The sequence below is a fragment of the Miscanthus floridulus genome, chromosome 1 (assembly GCF_019320115.1).
Source record: "Miscanthus floridulus cultivar M001 chromosome 1, ASM1932011v1, whole genome shotgun sequence".
In the NCBI taxonomy this organism is placed as follows: Eukaryota; Viridiplantae; Streptophyta; class Magnoliopsida; order Poales; family Poaceae; genus Miscanthus; species Miscanthus floridulus.
Genome location: NC_089580.1, coordinates 199201087 through 199227373, shown reverse-complemented (window position 1 = coordinate 199227373; position 26287 = coordinate 199201087). Strand labels below are relative to the sequence as shown.

The 26287-nt window shown below is 45.6% G+C and overlaps 3 protein-coding genes and 1 pseudogene across 4 annotated transcripts; 1 reads left to right on the top strand and 3 right to left on the bottom strand.

Moving 5' to 3' along the window:
- Positions 1-2327: 2327 nt before the first annotated feature.
- On the top strand, positions 2328-7671 carry LOC136449947 (calcium-dependent protein kinase 7-like; annotated as a pseudogene).
- A 647-nt stretch (positions 7672-8318) lies between these two features.
- LOC136449956 (uncharacterized) lies at positions 8319-11078 on the bottom strand. 2 transcript variants are annotated; one of them, XM_066450189.1, is made up of 4 exons: positions 10421-11078; positions 9073-9746; positions 8776-8976; positions 8319-8673 (listed from the first exon to the last, which is right to left on the bottom strand). In XM_066450189.1, the coding sequence occupies exons 1-4, from the start codon at positions 10632-10634 to the stop codon at positions 8629-8631; spliced, it is 1134 nt and encodes a 377-aa protein (XP_066306286.1). In that variant the 5' UTR covers positions 10635-11078; the 3' UTR covers positions 8319-8628. The 2 variants fall into 2 exon arrangements, with proteins under 2 accessions (XP_066306286.1, XP_066306295.1); XM_066450198.1 differs by having other exon boundaries at positions 9073-9722.
- A 188-nt stretch (positions 11079-11266) lies between these two features.
- Positions 11267-12443, bottom strand: LOC136449967 (RING-H2 finger protein ATL80-like). The gene has a single exon (XM_066450209.1). It carries the CDS (start codon positions 12278-12280, stop codon positions 11693-11695), a length of 588 nt encoding a protein of 195 aa, XP_066306306.1. The 5' UTR covers positions 12281-12443; the 3' UTR covers positions 11267-11692.
- A 3980-nt stretch (positions 12444-16423) lies between these two features.
- On the bottom strand, positions 16424-21092 carry LOC136508859 (dolichyl-diphosphooligosaccharide--protein glycosyltransferase subunit 1A). The gene is made up of 10 exons (XM_066503639.1): positions 20808-21092; positions 20650-20694; positions 19274-19902; positions 19021-19168; positions 18762-18938; positions 18466-18534; positions 18297-18386; positions 17888-18046; positions 17002-17226; positions 16424-16858 (listed from the first exon to the last, which is right to left on the bottom strand). The coding sequence occupies exons 1-10, from the start codon at positions 20922-20924 to the stop codon at positions 16667-16669; spliced, it is 1851 nt and encodes a 616-aa protein (XP_066359736.1). The 5' UTR covers positions 20925-21092; the 3' UTR covers positions 16424-16666.
- Between the last annotated feature and the right edge of the window lie 5195 nt (positions 21093-26287).

The window sequence follows — 26287 nt, the reverse complement described above, 5'->3', positions numbered from 1 at the left end:
GCCGACACAGCCACGATTTGTCCTTATCCTTTCATAGAAAAAAATTATTTCTTGTGATCTGTGCCAACGAAGAAGATGAACAGTACCACAGGTGGCGGCGGCGGCCGGCTCGAGGTAGAAGATGAATAGTGCCAGAAATTCAGGTGTAGAGTTAGGGTAAAACACCCAAGTGTCAAACACACAGACTCTATTTCAAAATAGTAGAACACTCTCTTAAAAGCTTCGTTTGACCCCGAATTAACATTCTGCAGCATGTTCGTTTGATCGTATTTGACTTATAAGCTATGATTTATCAATCAATAAACCATATTTTTCTCTCTCACAAAACCAGCCAACAATACTCCCGGTCATGGAACTCTCCGGCTCACCCTCCATTCCTTCTCCCATCACGCTGTGCTTCTGCCACGTGGGCCTCGAGGACCGCCCTGTGTGAGTGAACCCATGTGCCTCTCTGGCTCCGTGGCTCACCACTTGTCCCCCGCTCGACACACTACGGTCACGGCGCCAGGCCGCCAGCCAAATACGTGCACTTGACTTGGACCCGTTTTTTCTTTTTTCTTTTTCTCAATCATGTGACCGATCATGTGGCTGAGAACGCGTCAGCTCAAATCTCCCTCTCTCCTAATGCGGTTTATCCGAACAACACACTCCACGTTTTCTGAACAAAAAAACACGCGAGTCTGAACGGCACCGACCGTGCGTATTGTTTCATTCAGCGAGACGCTGCAGCGTCTGACTCTGCTAACCGACGATGACACGCGGGCCCCAGAACGTGTGGGACACACCTGTTTGTGGCCTGGATTGGATCTCAGGTTGGGCTTGTTTCCTTTTTTGTTTGGTGGCGTCTGGCGTGGACGACGCTGGTACTGTGACAGCAGGAGCAACCGAGCACCGAGCAAGCAAAGTTCTGCAGTCTGCACTCTTCCTTTCTGCACCCTGGGTAAAGCCGTAAATACAACTTGGCCCTCGACGCAGTGGAGAGCTTGCTCGCTGCTCGCGGTCGACAACTGTAATTCCAATGCAACACGCTGAAGAGCCTGAAAGCAAACTTGCTTACTTAAGAAAGAAGGATGCTTTTTTGTGACTGCGGATAATAATAAAAAATCTTCAGTGTAAACCTTGCAACAGGATTCTTTAGGCACTCCAAATACAATAGGATTCTCAAAAAAGTTGCACAAGATATCCCATACATATATACGTAAATTCTCAAAGTTGCACGAGAGATGTACCAGTAGAGCTAGCACCCGGACGTTTGACAGATGCCCGTGCCCGCTCCAATTCGCAGCTCAGTTTCCTGCGGAACGCGCCAAATTACAGCACGAGAAGGTGGTGGGAAAGGAAACCATCTCCGAGCGCACCGCACTGCGGCTGCATGCACGCGCATTTTACTCAACCGTCCATTCCCAGTCCTAGCCTGCGTGTGCGTACCGACTGCCGACTGCGCTGCCGAGGAAGAAGGCCATGCGGGGACAACCTGTGCCGCCTGCCCGCATGCGGGACTGCTCGTGCGTGCTCTGTTTCACACGCGCACACAGGAATCCATGCGCCCCGCCGAACATACCTCTGAAACATGAAACATGAAACACTCAACATAAAACAAATGCAATATACGTCTAAAAAAATTGAAACATGCACTTACAACATATATGTGAAACATATGCACACATATAGATGAAACACTTGCAATATACATCTGAAACATATGAAATATTTTTATATACGCATTGCAACATCGAGATGTATTTTTGCAACGTCCAGGTAAACAACTTGCAACATTCATCTAAAACAGTCAAAACATCTGGAATATACACTTACAACATGGGGTTGCAACACAATGTTACCTTGCTGCTTGGGCGGGTGGATACCCGTCGTTGCCGAGCTTGACGTCGACGCGGAGCTCATCGGTGCGGCAACGGCGCAGGCAAGTCACCAATGGGGCAGCGTCACACGAAGCTCCTCTCGCCTGCTTGCTGGAGCATCCATGGCAGAGGTTCGCTGGCGCTGCGTGGAGCTCGACGCCGTGCGGTGGATGGTAGAGTGTGCAAAGCTCGTCGCATGGCCGCCGCAACCTCTGCCTCGTTGTTCCGCATCGAAGTCATCGGCGGCGGGGCCTGGCGTGTAGCGCCCACACGATCTTTATCTTGCTCCCGCCTGCCCTACAGCTGGCACGTTGCTGGTTGTCTACACCACCGCTCCCTCGATTCGGGGGTGGGAGGTAGTGAGGTGAGGGCGTATCGAAGGGAGGGGGAGGAGCTGGTGCTGGCCTCAGAACAAATGGATAAAAACGATTCGGTCGGGCTCAGAACAAATAGATAAAAACGATTCGGTGGGAAGTGACGTCGGTTTGCACGCTCAGGCTATCATTGTCGTATACATACATATACACAGGCAAATACAAATACACTCAGCTAAAGTTTTGGCCATGTGCAGTCGCTGAGACCGAATTTTTTTTCTAAAAGAAAAACTCAACCTGAAGTTTGACTTTCTAGATTAAAGGTTGTCAAAATCAATTCCAAGGTGAGACACTTTAACTTCGATTTGTTCTAGATAAACAAACCATGACCTTTTTACAAGACTAACTGTACCTGTCGCTGAACACGAAAACAATCAGCACCAGAGCAAATCGTTTTTGACTCGTCGCCGTCGTCGGAGCCAGTTCGTCGTCAGCCGAGTCCCCAGACCGCTGCCGGCTTCTGTCGGCGTGAAATACTCCGGGACTCCGGGGTCCTCGCCGCAAAAACATCCCCACGCAGCTGCGTCGCACCTAACCCCCTCCCCGTCCGCCTATAAAAGCCGGCTCGCCCCCTCCCGATCCTCTCTTCTCCCCGTTTCCATTTTTTTCCTCCCATTGATTTTGCATTTTAGCCCCTCAGGAAGCTCCGATTTCGCGCCCAGTCCGCCGGCCCGGTTCCGCGCGTGCTCTGCTCCGATCGAGCGCGCCGCCCCGTGGGGGACTGCTGCGTGGCTTCTCGTTCGGCGGGTGTGGTTCTCGGCTCGGCTCTGTTTCTTCCCGCACAAATCTCGTCTTTTTTGGTTCAGATTTGGCTTCTGGGCGCCTGTCTGGGTGTTTCTCGTGCGTTTCGGCTTCGGTTTCGCCGATTTGGTGCCGGATTCGGTGTGTTCGGGCCGCGTAGCCTGGATCTCCGGCGCGGGTCTAGTGGTAGGAGCCCTCAGATTGGGGATTTCCTGCCGGAGGAAGCTTTTCAAGGGAGTTAGTAGCTGCCTTTGGGTTGCAGCTCTTCAAGTCTCTGAAGGTTTCACCGTACGAGGTGGAGAGGGATTAACTTGAGAAGTAGTCTGGCAGGCTTGTTTATTGCTTGGGGTTTTGGGTAGATTTCGTGTAGTGGTGAGCAAAGTTTAGGTGTCAAGTCTGGTGGTGGAAGCCCGCAGGCTGGAGATTTCCTCCCTGAGGACGCCGAAGGAGCACACCGGCTTTGGAAGGAATTTCCTGCCATCCCAGAGGTTTGCACTTCCTCTTCCTTTGGCATAGCTAGATTTTCCTTGCTAATTGTCTTGTACAGTTGTACTGAATAATATTGGTTGCTGATTGAGTCTTTGTTGTGAAATGTCAGGCTGCCGATTTCTTCCCTCACGGGAAGCAAGTAAGGGCTTTCTTGTAAAGGAGCTCTTCCAATTCTTTAAGTTTGTGGGCCGTGGCTATTTAACCTCCATCTGCATCCTAAGATATTCACAATTCTTTGAGACTGGGAACTCCAGAATTGTTTTGGATAAGGTGTTCTGGGAATGGGGAACCAATGCCCAAACGGGACCCTTGGGAGTGACTACTACAACCGCCCCGCGTCTAGGTTCGCTGATGGATGCCTCGAGGACGATCGCTACTCTGACTTGAAGAAGTTTGACAAGCCATGGTCTGAGGTGAACTCATTTAAGCCCACTGCTGCTGGTATTTTGAAGAGGGGATTGGATCCGACGTCTATCACTGTCCTTGAAAGGAAGACGGCGGACCTAAGGGAACATTATATCATTGGTCGGAGGCTTGGTCAAGGCCAGTTTGGCACAACGTACGTCTGCACCGAGATCAGTACAGGGTGTGAGTATGCATGCAAGACCATCCCAAAGCGCAAGCTCATCACGAAGGAGGATGTTGAGGATGTGCACCGTGAGATCCAGATAATGCACCATTTGTCAGGCCACAAGAATGTTGTTGCCATCAAGGATGTATATGAGGACGGGCAGGCGGTGCATATTGTGATGGAGCTCTGCGCCGGTGGGGAGCTCTTTGACCGAATTCAGGAGAAGGGGCATTACAGCGAACAGAAGGCTGCAGAGCTTATAAGAATCATTATTAGCATCGTGGCTATGTGCCATTCACTTGGGGTTATGCACCGTGATCTAAAGCCAGAGAACTTCCTCCTTTTGGATAAAGAAGATGATCTGTCAATAAAAGCAATTGATTTTGGTCTATCCGTGTTCTTCGAACCAGGTAGGACATCAAATTTGATGTGTAGCAAGACATTCTTTATTTATTGCTATTTTAAAGCTACGAGCCTACGATTAATGCCATAGTGTTTACATGTCTACTTTGCTTACAAGATATTGTAGCTAGTAGTAGTGATGCCTAATATTATCGTCTGCAAGCATGCTTGAACCTGACCTTATGAGCAACAAACTAGCCTACAACACTAAGCCATGACCTATGCATTGTACTGTCTCACTGATCCGAAATTGATACAATTCTTTATTTTCTGCTTGTTATATGGAATATGATAGACCAATAAGTTACGGCGTGCTATGTGCCCATGCCCCTGTTCGTCAAGGCTTATTGTTGTTTATCAGGCTCAGTTCATATCAATCAGTTTTGTGTTCTATGTGTGATTTCTGATGGGTTTATGGATTAAACCTTAATTTATTTTTCATATTCAAAACTGCAGGTCAGGTTTTCACTGAGTTGGTTGGAAGTCCATACTATGTTGCTCCTGAGGTATTACACAAGCGGTACGGACCGGAAGCTGATGTGTGGTCAGCTGGAGTGATACTCTATGTTTTGCTTAGTGGGGTGCCACCTTTTTGGGCAGGTTACTTCTATTCTCAGGTGTTATATCCAGCCATTTAGGGCAACTACATTTCTGAATTGCTAATGAACATGATTTGTTTTACCAGAGACACAACAAGGTATATTTGATGCTGTCCTGAAGGGACACATTGATTTTGACTCGGACCCATGGCCTAAGATATCTGAAAGTGCAAAGAATCTCATAAGAAAGATGCTCTGCCCTTGTCCTTCAGAGCGTCTGAAAGCCTATGAAGTACTACGTAAGTATATCTTAAATCTCGCCTGCATCTTCAGTCAATTCAGTTGCTGCTGTCTAGCTGTTAGCTCTGTTTTGCAGCATAGGTTATTGCTCCTCGCATTGTTTTAGGAATTACCAAATTCATAGTTCTCTACTGGTGAAACTGAAATATATGCTTGCCAGATCATCCTTGGATCTGTGAAAATGGAGTGGCCACTGATCAGGCTCTTGATCCCAGTGTTCTCTCTCGGCTCAAACAATTCTCTGCAATGAACAAGTTAAAGAAGTTGGCTCTGAGAGTGAGTATTTTATTCACTTCACTACTTTCATCTTTATATTGCAATCATGACCATGCATGTTTGATTGAACTTTGTATGAGTTTTTTTTTGTGCCTTATCATTTGTCCCTTTTGGATCTGGAAATGTTTTAAACTTTTGGCTGCATATGTATTTGGCATCTTCTGGAAGACAATTGCCTTAATCTCATTTGGACTCTACCTTACAAATATTAGAGTCGAACCTACATACATATTCCAATTAACACAGTAACTCATACATGATAATAACTGGTCATGGATGCAGTTAGTTGCCTCCATATGAGCTACAGCATTTTCAGGCTGACCACCCTTATACTTTTCACTCTACGTGGGGATACAATGCACTAATTATTCTAGGGTTTGGGATTGAGTTCAAAATACTGGAATATGCATTATAACACGTTGGATTCAATTTTGTTTTGCCTTTGATTATGCATTCTGCAATTTTCAGTTATGTCAATATTAGATGTTAGTTTTTCTGACTCTTTATGTACCTCCAGGTGATAGCTGAGCGACTTTCTGAGGAAGAGATTGCTGGGTTAAGACAAATGTTCAAGGCAGTGGATGTTCAAAATAGAGGTGTAATTACTTTTGGTGAACTTAGACAAGGTTTAAGAAGATATGGTACTGAATTGGAGGATAGAGAAATTAGTGATATAATGGAAGCGGTAAGTGTAATTAGTTGCCTTTAATTTAAATTTCAGTAACCAAACCATGCATTTGTGTTACATAACCTGCTGTTAGCCCGTCACAATGCATTTTTTCAACACCTAAGGAAAAGTACCTAAACAATGCATTTTTTACATAATAGCAACTCTCCTCTATTCTTGTATGCCATGCATCTGTTTTTAGATAATATCTGCTCCACTGAAGATCAGCTAAAATTCTTGAATCTTTCGCAGGCTGATAATGACAATAATGTGACCATCAATTATGAAGAATTTATCGCTGCAACTTTGCCTCTTAACAAAATAGAACGTGAGGAGCACTTGATGGCAGCTTTTACTTACTTTGACAAAGATGGAAGTGGTTATATCACAGTTGACAAGCTTCAACGAGCTTGTGGAGAACATAACATGGAGGACACATTCCTTGAAGAGATAATTTTAGAAGTTGACCAAAACAATGTAAGTTGGTTGTCTTACTTTAACCACCATACTAATGCCAAAAGAATTTTAGCACTAATGTCCATCACTTGGGGGTACCTAAACATGTCGACCTCATTCTAGACCTTTGAGTCACAGTGGGTTCGCATTGTAGGAAAACATTGCAATGGTTCCTTAATCCTTATCCTGAATGATATTTTACTTATAGAATATATAAACACCTTTGGTGGCTGGCCATCAAACGTCACACCTAACTCACAGCTGTCGATTTCAGCTACCATAAAGGATAGAAAAAAAAGTAAATATACTTGGTGACAGCAGTCATTGCCAATCCAGTGACAGAGCATTCACCTTTTGATCTTGAATTTACTTGTGAGAATTCTCCTACCCGATAAGTTTCCTATGGTTGTCTGTTTTTTAGCAATTTACCTGAGAAATAGGCAGTATATTACAGAATTATAAGACATGGATAATATATGGTGAAAACCACGCTACAGTTGTTAGGACTACCACGTACCAACAATGCCTCTGCTGAGTTTTATTGTACTGTTTAACTGATGCATGTGCTAATGTTCCATGTATCTGCTTTTCAGGACGGTCAGATTGACTACGCCGAATTCGTAGCCATGATGCAAGGCAACAAAGTTGGACATTGGGTGGCAACCAATGGAAACCACTTTGAATGTAACCTTGAGAGATGCACCTCAAGTACAGTGTCACTGATGCACTCGCCATGTACAGATTTTGTTCTCTTCTCTTATTCATCGTTTCTCCATGACCCAAATTCGGGTTGTAGTGATATGTACGAGAAGGGAGCGAATCAATGAATTCATTTAGTAGTATTTATCCCAAATAAGTGTGGGCTGGCAAGAATATAGTTTGTCATGAGAGACACTAGTAGATATATAGACATATAGTAGTGGTATATATTGGTTTATGTAGCTGGTGATCCTGTCAAGCGATTCAATCAAAATACTAAAAGAAGTGCATTCAGTTTGTTCGTTTTGTTACAGGTTGCATGTAGATTAAGGAAATTATGTTTTCTGATGTTATGCCGCTTCGAAATGTGCTAACGCAACTCTGCGACAGATTTATCATTCTGTTTTACCGGTCAATGCCGTATAAGTGATCATTTTGTGCTTACGCGCTACGCCTGCAGGCGCATGTTCTGCCAGCTTGTGTCTTTGGGATCCATGAGCCAAACCAGTTGGCAGTTGCTAGGCACGCTGCGGGAAACCAGTTGCTAAGCAGCCAGAATAGCGAAAGGCAGTCGGCAGAGCCGGATGTACGAGATGCTTCGGCCTACCAGCGGATGAAGTCTGAACGAAACCGTGGGTGAGGTGGTAAACAGCGGACGCTGCTAGGCTGCGCAGGCGCCCCTGCTGCTCCAAAGGCACGTTTTGGTCTGAAGCCTGAACAATTTACTGTGCGGTTCTAGAAATTCAGAGTCAATGTTTTGCTAAACGCTAAACAATTTAGTGTTTAATCACTGTTTGAACTAAACCTCCATTTAAACGGGATAAACAGCCAAATAAATAGAAATGGTGTAAGCATTTAAACTATTGTTACAAGATAGTTCGCTTGAACTTGTTAGCCTTGTTTATCAGTCATGGTACAATTTGTTTCTCTCACAATAAATCAAAATCAACGAACAATACTTTTCAGCGAAACGAACATATGTCAATTTAAACAGAATAAACGGCCAAATAAACTGGTGTAATCGTCTAAATGATTGTTCAGACGAAGAGTGTTGAGATTAGACAGCCAAGCAGGCAGTGTGCCTTCGAAGATACCAATTTCATTTGGCTCGTCAAGCAGCGCGTTTTGTTCTTGTTGTATGATTTCTTGTTGTATGATGACAGTGTATGGGTTATGGCCAATTCGCCCTTTCTATTTATCTACTTACTCTACATAGAATCTGGCAGAACCTGGGTGAAGTCAATTGACCCCGAAGTCAAGTGGTCTCCGACACCCGGCGCTCGTGGGCGGCAGTGATCTCCTGCGAGACAAGAGCAAGCTGTGCAGGGTTAGTCTCTGAACTCACTCTGGAGCTGAACTGAACCACTCTGTGTGTTGATCGATCGATCGCTGGAATCCTTGCCTTGACGTCTCCGTCCGTGGACAGAACACACCGCGACGTGACAGCGCTGCCGCCGCCCAGAACCCAGCCGACCTCGCACAGGAACTCGCCATTGCCGAGCTCCTTGAACGCGCTCCACAGCTGCTTCGGCAGCGTCACGACGCCATCCGCGTCCCTCAGCACCTTCCTCGGCTCGTCCGGCGACAGCTCCGCGAACTTTCCCTGATCATCGATCAGACACAACCCATGCATTCGTCAGTGAAATTCTAGCTCACCAACGCGCTGATCAATCATCAGCGAGAGGTCTACTCTGCTCACCGTCTCGGGGTCCAGCTCGCCGGAGAACCTCGCGGCGGCGGCGTCCGTGGTCTCCCACTGCCCCATCACCTCGGCGACGTCGAGCTTCTCCCCCGCCGCGAACGCGGTTTCCCCGACGGCGCAGCCGCCGAGCTGCTCGCCGTCGCGGAACGGGCCGTACCACTGCTCGGCGAAGACCTTGACGCCGCGGAGCCGCGCCTCCCTGCCCAGCGCCACAGTCTGCACCACCCGGACCCTGCCGGCCGCCTCGGCGGGCGCGTCCGAGCGCACGACGCAGTGCTCCACCTCGACCACGGGTGCGGGGCCCCTGGGCCACGCGGCGACGTAGGACCCCGCGGCGGCGTACGCGAAGGCGGCGGCGGAGGCGGCGTGGCGCTGGTGGGAGGTGTGCACGGTGGCAGCGTCAGCCTCGCACCCCACCGTGGGGAGCAGGCGGACCAGGCGGTAGTGCAGCGCGCACGGCGCGGCCGGGTCCGCCAGCGTCGGGCACTGCGTCTGCCAGTCCACCACCTGCACGCCCCACTCCCGGTACGCCTCCGGGACCACGTTCTCCGGCAGCTCCACGGGGTCGCCGGACGCCGTGAAGTCCGCGCCGAAGCCGTCCCACTCGCCGGACACCCGCGACGCGAATTCTGCCCACTTGCTGTTGTCTGCGCGCCCGCACGTGGGTTGTTCTTGTCCACGATCAATGCATCAAGTTAGTTACATATATAATATTATGCAGAGAGATTATATTCACTGACCAGCTATAAAATAAATTATTTTATAATCACTTTTATTTACAATAATTTTATATACTAATTTACGATAATATTAATATATATTTACGATAGTTAGATTACTATAACATGTGAGAAAATTTACCATAACATTATAGTAAACCACATAGTAAAAAGTTACTATAATCTCTTAAATTAATATAGTAATTATCGTAACTCAAAGTGGCTACAGAATGTTTGTTTCGACTGGACTAGCTTATAAGCTCATAGATGAAGTACTGCTCACTGCTTTAATGTGAGAGTAAAACATTGGTCGACTCATACAAGCTGTCGAACATGCTGTAAGTTATTTTGTAGCCCGTTATAGGGTGTATATATATATCCAGCAGAATCTGTCTTTCGCACCGCATTGGAGGGTGTGCCGTTATGGCAGTGATGTTTTACTCTGCTTTTCTTTCGGTGCAATGTGCTCCTGCGTGTGGACTAGCATCATCTTACGAATAATTCGAAGTAAAAAAAGCATGCGGACAGAACATTCGATGAACATGCTCCCAGCTTGTGCGGCGTTCCACAATCCACACTTCCACTAACAAAGAGCCAGTAGTTAATAACTGGAAAGAGCGTGTAACCTGGCGGCGCGCCGGCGGTCGTCGCAGCGTCGGTGGCAACGGTGCTGGAGGTCTCGGGAGAGACGACTCGCAGTCCCATTCTCGCCGGCCGCCTCCCTGATCGAATCCCGGACGGCGATGGCAATAAGGACGCTGCGGCCGACGGCGGGAGGAGGGCGCGGTGGTGGTGGTGGGCGTCGGGGAGGGGACGGGGTTGCGCAGAGAGAAGCGGCATTATTGGAGAGCGGGATGGATCGATGGCCTTGGCTTTTCTACGGTCTTGGGGTCTTGGCTTCGATTCCTTTCCTCTTCTGGTGGCGGCGTGGCGCGTGCGAATTACACAATCCAAACTCAGGTAGCTGTGTCGCTGTATGTGAAGGCGGATAGAGATAAAACATGTGTGGGCGTGGTTGGCACCGAGCTAGTGGTCACCGCGAATTGGGCCTCTCGCTTTGATGCGCTCGGAGGCCACTGAGCTTATCGCCGCTGACCGCTCCAGATGCCCCAAGGTGCTCTGCTCACGTCCATGTCCGCTCCGGCCCCGACCCCCATCCCGCTGACCTCCATCGCCGTGCTGCGGCAACACCACTCGCAGCTCATCCGTCTCGGCGTCGCCTCCCACCCCGCCCACGCGCGCCGCCTCCTCTCCTTCCTCGCCCGCGACGCCGACTCCCACAGTCCCACTAGTTGTATGCGTAGGTTAATTGAGTCAATTACCCATATAACAACGAGATGTCAAATAAATGTAGGTACCATGGTCATTTGGGTTCATAAATAATTTATCTGAAACTTTATACAGTAGAATGATGAGTTTGGACGGAGTGATTTTTTTTTTAGAAATTGGGTCCCCACTAATTAAACAGGCCCTTTCATATCTGAATAGTCAATAGTGATTTACAAGTGAACTATATTAAGAACACAGACACACACACAAAAAAAAAATTTGCTGCCGGCAAGATTATAAGAAGGAAACTGAGTTGCAAAGAAAAATTCCTCGTGGAGTGTTCTTTCTGAGTTTCTCATTCACACGATATCTTAACATGTTTCTGATTCTGAAAAGAATATGTACATAATCGACCAACCTACATTTTACAACATCAACGCTCGAATCCTTAGATTGAATTCGAGTGGAGCTAAAGATTGCTAACCAGCTGGACACGGGTGGCGCCTGACGAGGAGAGAGTTCGAGCGGAGCTAAGATTGCCGGCCCAGTTGCCAGAAGCCGGCGGCGGCGTCTGATGAGGATGAGAGGTCTCCTCCACGACGGCGTGGCGGTGGCACTCGTCAGAACGGTCAGGAACCGGCAGCCATGTCGCCGCCGGAACCGGACGAGGAGGAGGCCTCCTCGTCCATGGCCGCGTCGCACTTGCGGCAGCGCTTGGGCTGGGGCGGCCGCTTATTGGCAGCGTCGGCGACGACGAGGACTCGTCGGCACGAGGGGCAGGAGGAGTGGGCGGCGAGCCAGGTGTCGATGCACGCGACGTGGAAGGCGTGGCCGCACTGCGGCAGCACGCGCACCTCCTCCCTGGGCGCGAACTCCGACAGGCAGATGGCGCACTCCGCCAGGACCTTCGCCTCCCCGGCCCCGGCCGCGGCGGCCGCCACGGCGTCCTCGTAGGCGAGGCTCGGCAGCGCCCTGAGCGCCTTCTTCTTGAGGCCCCTCCTGGCGGCGGCCTGGGCGGCGGACGGCGCGGCGGCGCGGGAGCGCGCGCACCGCGCGACGGCGGCCAGCCCCACGACGCAGATGAGCGCGCAGAGGAGCGCCGCGAGGATGACGACCACGTCGGAGTCCACGGCCAGCGGGCTCGGCGGCTCGGCCGCGGGGAGCGTAGGGTACTCGGCGGAGTTGGTCTGCAGGAGGCGCCGCGCCGGCGACGCCATTGGCCGGATCAAGGCGGACGGCGGATGGGGTCGGGGGACGGACGGGGGCAGACTGGAGTTTTGTCGTGCCTTGCGCGCAGTGGCAGCGGTGGTGGTGGTTAAATGGGAGAGGAGAGAAGCTTTTTTTTTTCTATTTTGAGTGGAAGGAGAGAAGTGTTTTTTTCTTGGCTCGTGAGATGGGCCGTTGGCAGCTGGGACTTGGGACTTGGTGCTCGAGCTCGAGTGCTGGTGTCCTCGTGACATGGCGCCAAGGCAGCAGGCAGGCATCACGCACCCCCACCGCGCAACCTGCCCTTGCCCCGCCACGGCACCGGCGGCCAAGGCCGTGGCCCATGACCGCGCCCACGCGACGCCACGCAACGCCTGGGGGCTGGGGGACCCCGTGCGGCAGGCGGCAGCAGCCAGCAGCGACTAGCGAGCGCGCGCATCGGGGAGTCCGCCGTGTCGCTCGTTTGGGATTTGCCTCCAGCTGCCGCGTGCCGGTGCGTCGGGGGAAAAAATCACGCTCTCTTTGAAACGTACGATTCTCAAAATATAGAAATAGGAAAACACAAGATTATAAAATGCCCATACAATTTGGATTCTATACGAAAGTTTATATCCTAAGATACAAAGCAAAGCAAAACAAGTGGTCAGACCTCATGCGTGTTTTCCTACAAAATTTGTATAGGACAACTCATTTCATAGAAATTTCAAAGAAATTTGTAAAATTCAACCCTTTGTTCTAAAGACTCTTATAGAAAAAGTGGTTATAGAAATTCAATCTCCTAAAATATTTGTTCATTTTTTTCTCCATTCCAAAGAAGGTGGAATGGTTCTTAACTTCCAAAATTCCTTTAGAGCTTGTTTGGTTAGCTAGGAATTTACCCAGGAATTATTCTAGCCCATCAAAGATCATATAAATTAGCCAAGCATTTATGATAGGAATTGTTTCAAGACATGGTTCCTGAAAAACCGAACGATGTATTATTTTTCTCGATTCCAAGAGGACCTCAGTCGGAATGGTTCTTAACTTCTTATGGAAGAGGTGTCGGGAGGTCCACGGTGCGCATGGATAAAGTCACGTGAGGGGAGTCTGCGGTGCAACGTACATCCCATTGCCTTTCAAATTTACGAGTTGAAAACAACATAATCTATGATTTAGGAGATGGTTGCTCTAACAGATTGGGAAAAAAACATGCATCGTCTTTTCCTTTGATATGTCAGACCCACGTATCAGTGGATCAATTGTTTCCTTCATTTCATGTCAACTAGTCTTCCTCCCTCTCAAGACCTTGCAAAGTCTTTCATCCTAGTCTCTCTCTCTCTCCTCTCTTTCTTGGTGGCCAAATCTCCCTTCGGTTCGGTTCTCGACGGCAGCGCCCCTCCACCCCACGTGTAGTGATTGACGGCAGGGAGAAAAACTACCATAGGGAAGGAATTAGATGGTTGGGAAAAAATAGTAAGTGGATGGGAAAGAGAAATTATTAGAGTTTTTTTTTTCACTTATTCCCGTGTACCACAGTCTATGGATAAAAATGATTTCTTTCCTCAATCTAGTAAATGTTACTAGGTCGTTAGCGCTGGAAAAGATTTATCGGGGATGGTCCTTAAAGGAGCAAGAGCAACTATGGGCATCCACTTTGGATTCGCTAAGTGTATCTATGCATATGTATCTAATCATGTAATTGCTGCTTAAATTTAGAAGAAATAATTTAAAAAGAAAACTATAACTCTCCCGGACACGCAAACACGTACTCCCTCTGTCCCAAGCCGAGCGTACAAGTTAGTGAGAAATTACATATATGCTCCAATAAAGATGTAATTATTGCACCTTAGAAAAAGACCAATGAAGTTAGTTTATCTTATATCTAAAGATGTATTTATTTTAGAATAAATTTTGAACTCGGAGAGAGTATCTTGAATCCACGATGAAATAACCATGATTGCTTTATAAAAAACGTCCTTACTGACTTTTTTTCCATTTGACGCTCGACGAGGAGGTGGTGGCCTAATGGCTCGATGGATACACGGACCGGGGGTTTGCAATCATGACGCGTTCGTTCGCCTCGCGTGCGGCGTCTGCTCGGCCCGTAGCTCGTACCTGGCGTCTTTCCCGTGCCCGTGAGCCGTACCGTAGTGACGTGGTGGTGGTGGTGGCCCTGGCGGCCGCTGTTGTGCCCTTCAATCAATCAATCAATCAATCAACGGAACAGGATGCTTCCCATCATCGCGTCGTCGTACGTAGGGGTGTCTTAATGGCTCCTAAAATTCATATCACATCAAATATTTAAATACTAATAAAAAATATTAAATATAGATTAATTATAAAATCAATTACAAGACTAATTTTGGAGATAATTTTTTTAAGTCTAATTAAGCTGTCATTAACACATGTTTACTGTAGCGCCATGTTGTCAAATCGTTGACTAATTAGGCTTAAAAGATTTGTCTCGTAAATTAGGGCCTGTTTGGTTTCTTCCCCTCCTCTGAAATTCCTGTCATATCAAATGTTTGGACACATGCATGGAGTATTAAATATAAACTAATTGCACAACTTGCGACTAATTTGCGAGACGAATCTTTTAAGCCTAATTTGTCCATGATTTGACAACGTGGTGCTACAGTAAACATGTGCTAATGATAGGTTAATTAGGCTTAAAAAATTCATCTCGAAAATTAGCCTCCATCTATGTAATTAGTTTTGTAATTAATTTATATTTAATGCTTCTTATTAGCCTCTAAATATTTGATGTGACATAAATTTTAGGAGCGACTAAAGAACCAAACACCCTCTTAGTCGTAAATTATACAATTAGTTTCATAATTAGTCTATATTTAATACTATATGTATGTGTCTAAATATTCGATGTGATAGAAATCGTAGACGTTAATGGAGGAACCCAACAGCCCCGTGGTACTAGGATCAGAGCAGGCGTGGAAGGAAGCATGTAAACTCGTTGCATTGGGAGGAAGACCGGAAGGGGAAGAAATGGCCTCGGAAACACTGTTGGGTTTGCATCCGAGGCAGAGGAGAAACGTTTTGAGGAGAAGCAAAGGCGGTCGTTGCTCGTTGGCGGGCACGTCACTTCGACGGATGGAGCTGTTTTTTTTTCCGACTGAGGGAGTGAGAGGCTAAGAGCACCAGAGAGGAGCCAAGTCGATAGGGAAGGGGGTCTTCATCAGGGTTAGGCGGCTAGCATTGTCGTATAATCATGTGGGCCGTGGGCGTACGTAAAGAAGTTCGGAGCATCCCGTAACCTGCACTGCTTTTTTCTCGGCTAACAGTGATCGTCGTCACGACTTGATCACTGATGGACAGGCACTACTTGGCTAATCCTTTGCGAACTTTCCTGAAAGCTTTTCATGGGACGAATGATTATGCTACGCAAGGTACAGATGCTGGTGCAGCAGTAAATGCGTAGGATCATGTATTCATGTCCCATGGGGGATAGGATTAAAAAAAAAACGCATGAATTGGACATGAACGCATATGCAAATCAGAGAAATAAAAAAACATATGAATTTTGTAGGAATATGCGTTTGTATGAACCGTAGCAAAAACACAAAGAGGCAGAAAAAAATGAGGTTGGAATGTATTAAATCAAACCCAAGAGCAGTTTTCTATTTTTTTTCCCTGCAAGTGATTCCTGTGAACCAAAGATACAAAGGACGCCACGATTCCTACATAAACCGAAAGGCACTACAGTACTCAATCATAGAGTTGTAACTCGTACATTTTTCCTTTATTTTTTCCTAAATCTGAGTGGAGGGTTAAAATTAAAACCTAGTACCATGCACTCGGTAAAGCAAAGGGTAGGTCTCCAAAAAAGTGAAGGAAAGCAAATATTCTTCTCTTCACCAAATCAAGATCCCACATCACAGGGTTTCGTTGTAGGTTACGAAAAGAGAACCAACAAACCGCTTATCGTTGCTCTTGAGATGTGGTCCCAAAGATTCGTGAGTGCAAGCAGTTTGATCCTGCCAAAAGGCCAACCATGTCCAGTCATGTGAAGCAAGCACGCCTTTAGCATTAAACCTTACCGGGCTTCACAGACAAGTATTACTCACTATCTTAGCGATAGTTACATGTGCAAATGCACCACTAAACAGGGTATCGAAAGCAATTCCCAACTAAAACTTTTCCAACAATGGATTCACACATTCAATCCAAAAGATGAAGGTTTCCTGTGATACTGCTATCAAATGCAAAATTTAGTCAGCTCAGAAGGGTTACAGTGATTATCATTTTACATGGTCATTGCAACTTCCAGTCCTCAACTGGGAAACTAGATGGTTACCGACACAATCTCTGTGTAGTAGATTTCAATATTGGGGTAAACCATAAACCCAGCAAAGACAGTCTAATCGATAAAGATGTATCACGCCACAGCAGCACTCATTTGTTCAAATCTCACTAATGTACTCTAAAAGAGATTCAACCTCCTGCCTCAGAGCAGCAATTTTCTGCTGCTGCAAAGCAATCCTGTTCTCTACATCTTGCCCACGCAGCTTCTTCTCAAAGCTGTCGACAACGGTGGAATGCCTTGTTATGAGCTTCTCCTGCATCTCTCGCTCCTTTGTGATCAAGTCCTCTACCTGCATCACCCCAAAGCACAGTAACCAAATTGGAAAATTAGTAATTAATGTGAATGCAGAAAAGAAGTTCAGAACGAGTTTCTCAACTTGCTTTCTTCGTATGCCTGGCATGAGATAGTGTTTGGATAATAATAATAACTAACCTTTGGCCATATCTGATACGACTGGGGAGATGAATGTAGAGTCGTCAACAGCGACTTCAGATCTTTCGATAGCTCCTTAAACTGTGCGTCAGCAGCTTTACGAGCTGCCTTGCAAGACTGAATGTCTCCTGTCCTAGACAAATCACGCAACGAGGCCTCCAGTTTATCATGAACTGCTAAGCATTGCTCAAAGATACCCTGGATTTTCTGAACAGTGGCTTGCACCTATACCATAAAGAGTAAAATAGCCAACAAAATATTAGCACTGCAGAAAATAACAGGTAGTTGCCACAATATCAAAACAACAAGCTTGTACAGCAATTCAAGATTTGTTTTTCAAAACTCAGGCCAAACATGGCTTCCTTAGCAAGGCATGCTTACTCTAAAATGAATTCATATTTACAATGAGTTGCAATGGTTAACTTAAGCCTTCACTTATGCAAATTCTCTTGTTAGTTTTTAACCAAACTCTGCATCATGAGCTCCAATGCAGCACTCAAAACGCGTTAGTGCAAGTAGAATAGACAGAATTATTATTTGAGGACATCCAAGGTTTTCCTAGTTCGAATATCCTTCCATAAGTAATTTCAGTCCCAATTGACATATAAAGCAACAAAGGAAAAATGATTCATCAGTTCATGTTACATAGTACATCCGCAGATCTACTCCTGCCAACAAATATCTATTTAAAACCCTGTGTGTAATTAGGTGCCAAAACTAATCATCAGTATTATATGCCCAGGGCCCCACAGTCAATGCGACACATCATATAAGAAAAATATGATAGTAAAAGATAACAAAAAGGGAAATATTTGCAGGCTTGTAAAACAGTTTTCAGCAAGCCCATTAAGTCATGATGTGTGTGTGTGTTCAAGTAATCACGTACCTCATCCCATTGCAGCTTGGCCAAGTAGGAAGGAGAGCTCTTGGATATTGACATATCAGTGCGCATGTAAACAATACAGGCCACAAACAGGAGGAAGAAACCACTAATCAGCATCAACGGCTCTCTGAGCAAGGATATGTTGTTGAATTTGTAGTAAACCTGCATATTGCAAATAATTCATCAAATAAGTTTGCTCCAGTTCATATGTATCTATAAACAAACAATTTAACTCACTAGAAGTAGCTCAAGTAAGCATTTCATACTGCAGCTTTTAGTGCTGTTATGTGTGTTGGGAACCTATACTTCATCAAATGATTATTTGGTCCGACCAACAGTTGAAGCACAAATTACCCTTTTTCATAGAACCGTTATCCAAACAAATTACCCGAAAATGAATCTGGTGACAAACCTGGAAATATAAATTATGCTCTGGAATAACATCAGGTTTCTCCAAGACAACAACTGGCCTTCCAACAATGTCAAGGTGTGAATACTTAACCTGCAGCAAAAATCACTGCTTTTAGAAACAATGAATAGGATAACTATTTAGCTCACTACACCATACAGTGAGAAATAACCTCTTGCCACTGCTGTGTTGGAAAGGGAGCTGAAACTTCGATATCCTTTGACCCTTCAGGTAGAACAACCTGTTCAACAAAGATACTTATACAAAGGCATGGAATATGAAAAATTAATAGTACATAATACCCTGTCATTATTCTTGCTATCCACATTCCTATGATCACAACAGAAATAAAGATGGCAGTTTATAATGAATACCAAACACATAATGGCCACATAATCTGCAAATTATGCCATGTAGGCTTAAACTAATGAAATATAATTTATTTGTTCGATGCACATTCACACGTACCTTTACAATAAGCTTTTCAATGAGAATTTCCTCCAATGGAGAACCAAATGTGATATTGAGAAATCTCTTTCCATCAGAATAGAAAACAAAGTCTTTAAGTGGCAAACCATAACCAACAGTGAAGGTTGTTTGCCACCCACCAAACAATGGAAACCTTGGTTCAATTTCCAGTTGGGTCTGAAATAAGAAAGCTTGATCTTTGAAACTGTTTTGAAACTGGTGTTGAAACCTTGATGACTGAGATAGCTAACAAGATTACCTTCATAGAATCACTCCATAAATGTGATGTTGAAATATTACCAATCTCATCTCTGTAATAAATAGAGTGTGCCCTTGGAGGCAGTTTTGCAATAAGATGCCTAAAAGATGAAACACCCCTTACGTAAGGTCTAGATTGATAATCGATCCTGCAAAGGAGGCAAATAATTAGTTACTTCTGAACATAACTTATCTGTCCAGTTACAAGTTTAGCTACTTAACAATTGCAATCAAAACTCAGAAAGGAGAATAACCTGGAAAATTCACCCTTGAGTCTGGCACCACCATGGGCAATGTTGTAGTGTTCTGTAATCTGTACATTTCCCCAGTGAGATATTTCAATCTCCCTTATAACTTCCTTTGCGACTGCAAAAGGATTGTTGTTCTCAAAATGCACAATCACAGGTAAGTAGGAAAACGGGGGAAGATCATGAAATGGTCCATATTTCAGTTCTGAATCCACCAGTTTTGCGTTTGGATGCCTTGTGTACGATTCAACCCTCCCGCCAGGCAATCTGATAGCAAGTGTCTGTGCCTTAACAGGGTAAGGTGACAGATAGTGAGCACTATCCTGATAGACAACAAGCTGTGCTTCGGCTTGAGTGATTTCTTCTGGGAATGGTTGAAGAGAGTGCGTGAACACAGTCAGGACATCCAAGTACAGAGTCTTTCCCTTTTCCAAAGGTTTGGGCAACAATGCTGAAAAGAACGTCAGCTCCGGGGGAGCACCAGAAGGTTGAACAACTTGAATTGGCAGAACAGTACTTTGACCCTTCACTTTTCCTTCACTGCCAAATGCTCTAATAGCTGCCAAGTTCTTGGCTTGGATATTGGGAAAAGCCAGTAAAACTTGAGAGACAGGGTCTGGTCCAACATTTTCAACCTAAACAAAGGGGGAACCATGTAACTTTTAGAGCAATAAAGCCAGGCTATATTCCACCTAGAGTCCTAGACGTGATCACTTTCAAGAGAGATGTTATTCTATAACAAAAACAAAAAAGTTTCAAAGAATGTTAAGGATGTCAGAGCTGACACATACACTAAAAAGAATAAAGATGATTAAAATATGGAAATATAGATGCCTATACATAAAACAGAACTCAACAAGCATCACTAGAAACTGGTTTAGAAAGCATATATGGCTGATTCGTGGGGCAGAGAATTGGGCATATCGAAATTTTGACAGTAGTAATTTCGGCAGTGGTGACTGGTGAATAGATCAGCAGTCAGACATTGCAACTGGATTTCAGGACTGATAGTAAGCAGTGCTGATACAGTGAAACAGGCCAACCCGCTTCATTATGTAAGATGGGTGCCAAATGCAAAAATCTGAGTTGAACAAGCATCATCCACTAGAAATTGGTTCAAACAATGCTGAGCAGATTTCACGGGACAGATAATTAGGCGTATTTAAATTTTTGGGAGCAGCAATTTGACGGAGGTGAATAGACCTGTAGCCATGAATTTATTACAGAAGAATTCACTCTATGAAACTGCTAGCTTCATCGACACATGGCAGCGTTCTAATTAAGCTGACGACGCAACAGTGACATTTCAAACTACTACGAAACGCGGAGTTGGACAGGCAGGAACGATTCATAAAAACACGAGACAAAGCCAGGCAGCGAACCTTGAGGGAAGCGAGGACGCGAACGATATGCGAGGTCAGATCAACCTGCGAGGAGAGAGAGGGGAAAAAAACGGACACCGTTAGATCCGAGAGGGCCGAGAGGCGGGAGAGAGGGTGGAGCTGGGCTCCGAGATCTGGGCAGCGAGGACTGTACTGACCCTCCGATCTGCCTTGGAGATGACGAGATCGGCGCGGGCGGTGGACGCGAGGACGCCGGCGAGGACGACGAGGAGGAGCGCGGCGGCTCGGCGGAGGGGCGGCGGCGTAGTCGCCATCTTCCCGCGGCCAGATCGCGTCGGGAGCCTGGCTTCGCGGCGGAGATGTGAGGAGTTGGGCTTTAAACCCTCGGGGCCGTTCGGGCGTGTGCGCCTGCCTGCGAAGAGGAGACGCTGCGCTGTCGCTGCGGCCGGACGGGTCAGTCGTTTCGGGGTTTTTGGTGCGACCTGGACTTGTTCCTCCAGTCTTTGCGTCGTGCATTCCGCATTTGGGCAAGTTTTTGGTAGGTTTTGCCAGGTGTTTTTTTTTTTCCGATAGCCAGATGGTTATTTTTTAGAGAGAATTTCTTATTTGACACTGCGAAAATGAGTCGTTTCTTTCTTGGCCTTGAAATTTTATTCGTTCCCTATTTGACACTCACTTTAACTTTCATTCCTAATTTGATACTACCGTCAAATCCGTTAGCTAATGGTGTTAACTGGATGTTAAAAAGACGTTTTTGCCTCTAGAAAAAAAAGCGGCGAAGCAAATTTGAGAGGAAAAAAAACCTGCGCCCGCCTCTGATGCATGTGCCCAGCTGCAAAAAAAGGTGCATGTTTTTTTCCCTCTCAAATTTGCTTCGCCGCTTTTTTTATAGAGGCAAAAACGTCTTTTTAACAGTCAGTTAACACCGTTAGCTAACAGATTTGACGGTAGTGTCAAATTAGGGATGAAAGTTGAAGTGAGTGTCAAATAGGGAACGAAGAAAATTTCGAGGCCAAAAAAGGAACGACTCATTTTCCCAGTGTCAAATAAGGAATTCTCTCTTATTTTTAAGAGAACCATGAGGTTAATTTTGATGATAAAGTGTAGACGTGTAGTGTCATTTAGAGAAGTCGATCAGTCCTTTTGGCTAGCATGATTTCGGTTATTAGTAAGGCGTATCTTGTTTTAATATAATTGAACTACATGTGTCCTTTAGATAATTATGCACATGCTTTTGATGTTTTTGTTTTGTTATAGAAGTGATACATACTTGTTTGAAGAGCAGTAACAATATTTTTGACTGTTGTGCTCTTTTTGGGTGTAGGTTATTCACTTTCTTCATTGGGTATTTAAATGTTGTACTTTATTTGCAGTAAGACATTATGATATGTGTGAGTTTTCTATAGACTTGCTCGCAAAAAAGAGAGTTTTCTATAGACATTATGATATTATTGCTCTCTCCCACGAGCCATGGCGCTCGAGTCGAGTCAATAGACGGACACTTCCTATGATCTCGTCACCCATCTCCTCCTCTTCCACTGTCACATGTAGCAATGGCGATATCCTCCTAAATTCCTTTATGTTCTGGTCCCGCTCACCGCGTCGCCCAAGATGGTCGTGACCGCCACTATGAGGGATGGTGGTGGTTGTCCTTAAGTCAGGCATTTCGAACTTTGCGTCTGGCTAGAGGTCAGGTCATTTACAGTCCTCGTAAATTGATAATAGCAAAATTCTAAATTTTTCTCTTGAAATCCTACAAATAGCATAGTTGTATGACATGTTTAGAGAAGTAAGCTCAAGTTAGGTAAGGTTAGCTAGCTATGGCTAACAACTAGGTGATGGTTTGGCTAAAAAATCAACCCACCTATTAGCCCTTCTATTTGGAAGCACTAGAGCTAATTTTTAGTTAGTTAGTAATTAGTTCTTATATCAAATAGGTCCATAGTCAAACATAAAATTAGTTGATTTCTCAAAATGTGAGGACTGCGCTTCGGATCTGTTTGGATTTTGAGATCCAAAGTTTAGCTAACTAAAGTTGAGGAAAAATTTTAGACCACTTTAGCTTACTTATGTGGTATAAAGTTTTGTGGGATGATCTAAACTTTAGACAACTATTAAACATCATAGCTTTAGACTATGGATCTAAGGGCCTGTTTGGGATAGCTCCATCAGTTTCAGATCCACCAAATTCAAATCCAGATTAAAAAAGTTTGTCAAACACCTCCAGGTCTAGCAGCTCCACTAGTGGATCTGCCCACCAGATCCAACTTTGATGGAGTTGGAAAAAATTACCCACAATACCACTAGTTACACAAAGAAAACGATTCGTTTTGTTTTCTTTCGCTTCTTCCTAGTCCGTCGTCTCCATTGTGACCGCCCTCGCCTCCATCGTGACCGGCGAGCAAGCAATCGGCGAGCTTCCCCCAACCACCCCTGCCCACCACCGCGTCCACCAGGGCCGCGCCACAGCCACCGTGCGCGTTGTCCACCCCCAGCATGGTCGTATCCGTCGTCGCCACGCCTGGCCGTATCCACCGGCGCCGCCACCGTTGTAGGGTTGAGATGGCGGACTAGAGGGGGGTGAATAGTTCTTTCTAAAAATAATTGCTACGGCTAACCGAAATAAATACATAATTAAAGCTATCGGTCTAGCCAAGACTACACCCCTCCATCTAAGTTCTTAAGCACCTTAAAAAGATCATAATTAGGCAACAAATGTGTCGGGCTAGCTAGAGCTCACCTAATCAATTCTAGTAGCAAGGTCACACAAACCTATGCAACTAGTACTTCAAGCACGAGGGAGCTCCTACACCAACTAGTATGCAAAAGCACAAAGCCTAAGCTCACTAGCAATGCTCAATAACAAGGCTACTCAAGCTAAATTAGAGAGCTCAAATTACTTAGCTATACAAACTATGTGACTAACAAGGCTACTCAAGCCAATTAGTCACGCAAGAAAGCTACTTCTATGCTACACAAGCAAGAAGGTAATTAACTAGCAAGCTACATAAGCTAACTAATTATAAGAGCAACTACATAAGCACAATATATGAATAAGTAAATACAAACTTGTATAAGAGGATTGCAAACCAACAGGATGAACAAGATTGATGTTGACGGTCACTGACACTTATTTTGGCCATCAACATTTCACACAAAAGCGAGATAAAGTTAGGAAAATCATCATCACATGTGTAGGATTTGCTTTATAATTCACCTAGTTCCACTTGTACTTGTAAAATTATTTGTATGCAGGAATTATAGCAAAATTCGTGCAAAATGGTAAAGAAAATGGACAAATGAGGCAAGTGGACGTGGCAGGGGGCCTTGGGCCCACTTGGCCACTTCGACCGGCCCCACAAGGGCGCCGCCTGGTGCCCCACCTGCTCCTACCACATCACTCATCTATGGGAGAGGTCCTCCAAGGCTTCTCCACCACTGATCTCAAGTCGGTTCAACATCAAAAGCTCGAATGAAGCATCACACGGATCGCTGACGTTTCATGGCAACATAACCAACGTGACAAACATCTACAACCATCCACACCCACTCATGACATGTGGGCCAAGCTTCTAGAAGGAGGAGGGAGGCCCCACCTGTCATAGGGGGGGCGGTGCCACCTCCCACCACTCGGCGCCCCTCAGTGGCTCCACCGCCATTTGCATGCCTCCATGCAAAGAAGCACATGCTCAATTATCTTCCACCCTTGATTATATGACGGTTTGATCCAATGGAGGAGGATGGAGAGTACGTGGATCGCTCACGTGGCGATGGAGTAGCCCCTACTCCACCTCAAGCTATAAATAGAACCCCTCTCCCTCGTTTCTAATTGCATCATCTCATTCCATCACTCCAAGTGAGAGTAGTAGCTAGGCAAAGATCTATAGCTCTACTACTTAGAAGTAGAAGATAGGGAGAGAGTAAGGAGAAGCTTGGAGAAGGGCCGGGGTTGTCGGCATCCTCTCCACTTGTGCTTCGCTGGATGAAGCTCTTCTTCGAGTGAAGTTGTAGGATCTTTGGTTGCCCTAGAGGGGGGTGAATAGGCCTGTCAAAACAAATACTCAAACTTTTATCAAATTCACTCTGTGGCACTGCCGCTCTAGAGGGCGGCACTGCCAGACCAGAACAGTGGCACTGCCGCACCTGTAGATAACTTCGAGTCACAGTTTAAAATCAGTGAACGAAAACTTAGATCGAAGAAATTTCTCAGCTTTCTGCAGGTATTATAGTCACAGATCAAGAGCTAGATCGACTAGTAGATCGACTAGAAACCCTAGAAATCACCTTAAACAACAATATGAAATACAAGTAATGTAAATCAAGCACAAGTGACACAATAATTTATCCCGTGGTTTGGCTCACCACCAAGGCTTGCCTACCTCCACGTTATTGAGGTTAGCCACTAAGGCTTAGGGCTTTCTAACCATTTCTCGTTCTCAAGTCAAGAGACTTAACTCTTGAGATGAGGGGTGAGTATACTAGCTTCAAGAGATGGTTACAAACCTCCCGGGGTTGCCACACAAGTTGGCAAGCTCCACGGGCGACGCTCTAGCCGGCTAGGAGCTAAGCTCTAAGAGTAACAAACACAACCACTGGCCAAAACGTGAACCAAGTGCTCTTTTGAGTTGGGGAATCAACAGAGCTGCTCTCTAATCAAGTTTTGGACCCTTTTCTCTCAAGGATTGATGGGTAAATCAGTGGATTTGCTTGAGGGCTCAAGGTCAATAATGGAGAGAGAGAGAGAGAGCTCCTTTTCTATTTGGGCATGCTGGAATGAGCAGGAGAAAGAAGAGAGACGTTGGGGGGGAAGAGGATGGGTATAAATACCCCCCTCAGCACCAACAATCACTTATGTCACGGCAGTGCGCCGTGACTTAAGTGCGGCAGTGCCACACTACGGTAGTGTCTCTCTTCAAGTGCGGCAGTGCCGCACCACACAAAACAGCAAGGGTAAGAGTGAAGTGTAGATTGTCTTGGTTGTAAATCTAAGGATGCATGTGTATGTTTGAGCACTTGATAGCACATATTAACATAAGCATTGTGTCCTCCTTTATAGTACGGCTTTTCCTATACTAAATTTAAAATATAAAAGAATTTAAACCTCCTTTGAGCTTGAAGCCATCTATATTTGTAATTGGGGGCTCCTCCGTTTCGTATAGTATCCTCGAACATGAATTCCCTGCTTGTCATCTCGATAAATCTCATCAGTTCTCTAATTATGTGGTCATTATCACCAAAACCCATAATTTGGGCTTGATTGCACTTTTAATCTCATCCTTTTTGGTGATTGATGATAATCCAATTAGAGCTTACAAAAGTTATGAAATAAATACTAAGATTTTCAAGCCATGGGTGTAGAGCCTCCCCCTAAATATGTGAATGAGGATTTAAATTCCCATTTTGGCATTTAGAGGCCAAAATTCACATTTTTAGTTAAGGTGTTGGGGCTGCCCCTACTTCCATGCCTCCTGTGGGGTGCTGCACACTGTGTCACAGATATAATCGTGATGCAAATGGCATTTTATGCATAGCAAAGTTTGCAGCAGCAGCAAGGTGCGACACTGCCGCACTGGGAGTGTGGTACCGCCGCACTTATTGCAATAGCACAAGTTAACCAAGCACCACACAACAGATTATGATTGAAAAGATAAACAATCTAGCACAAATTATGATGACA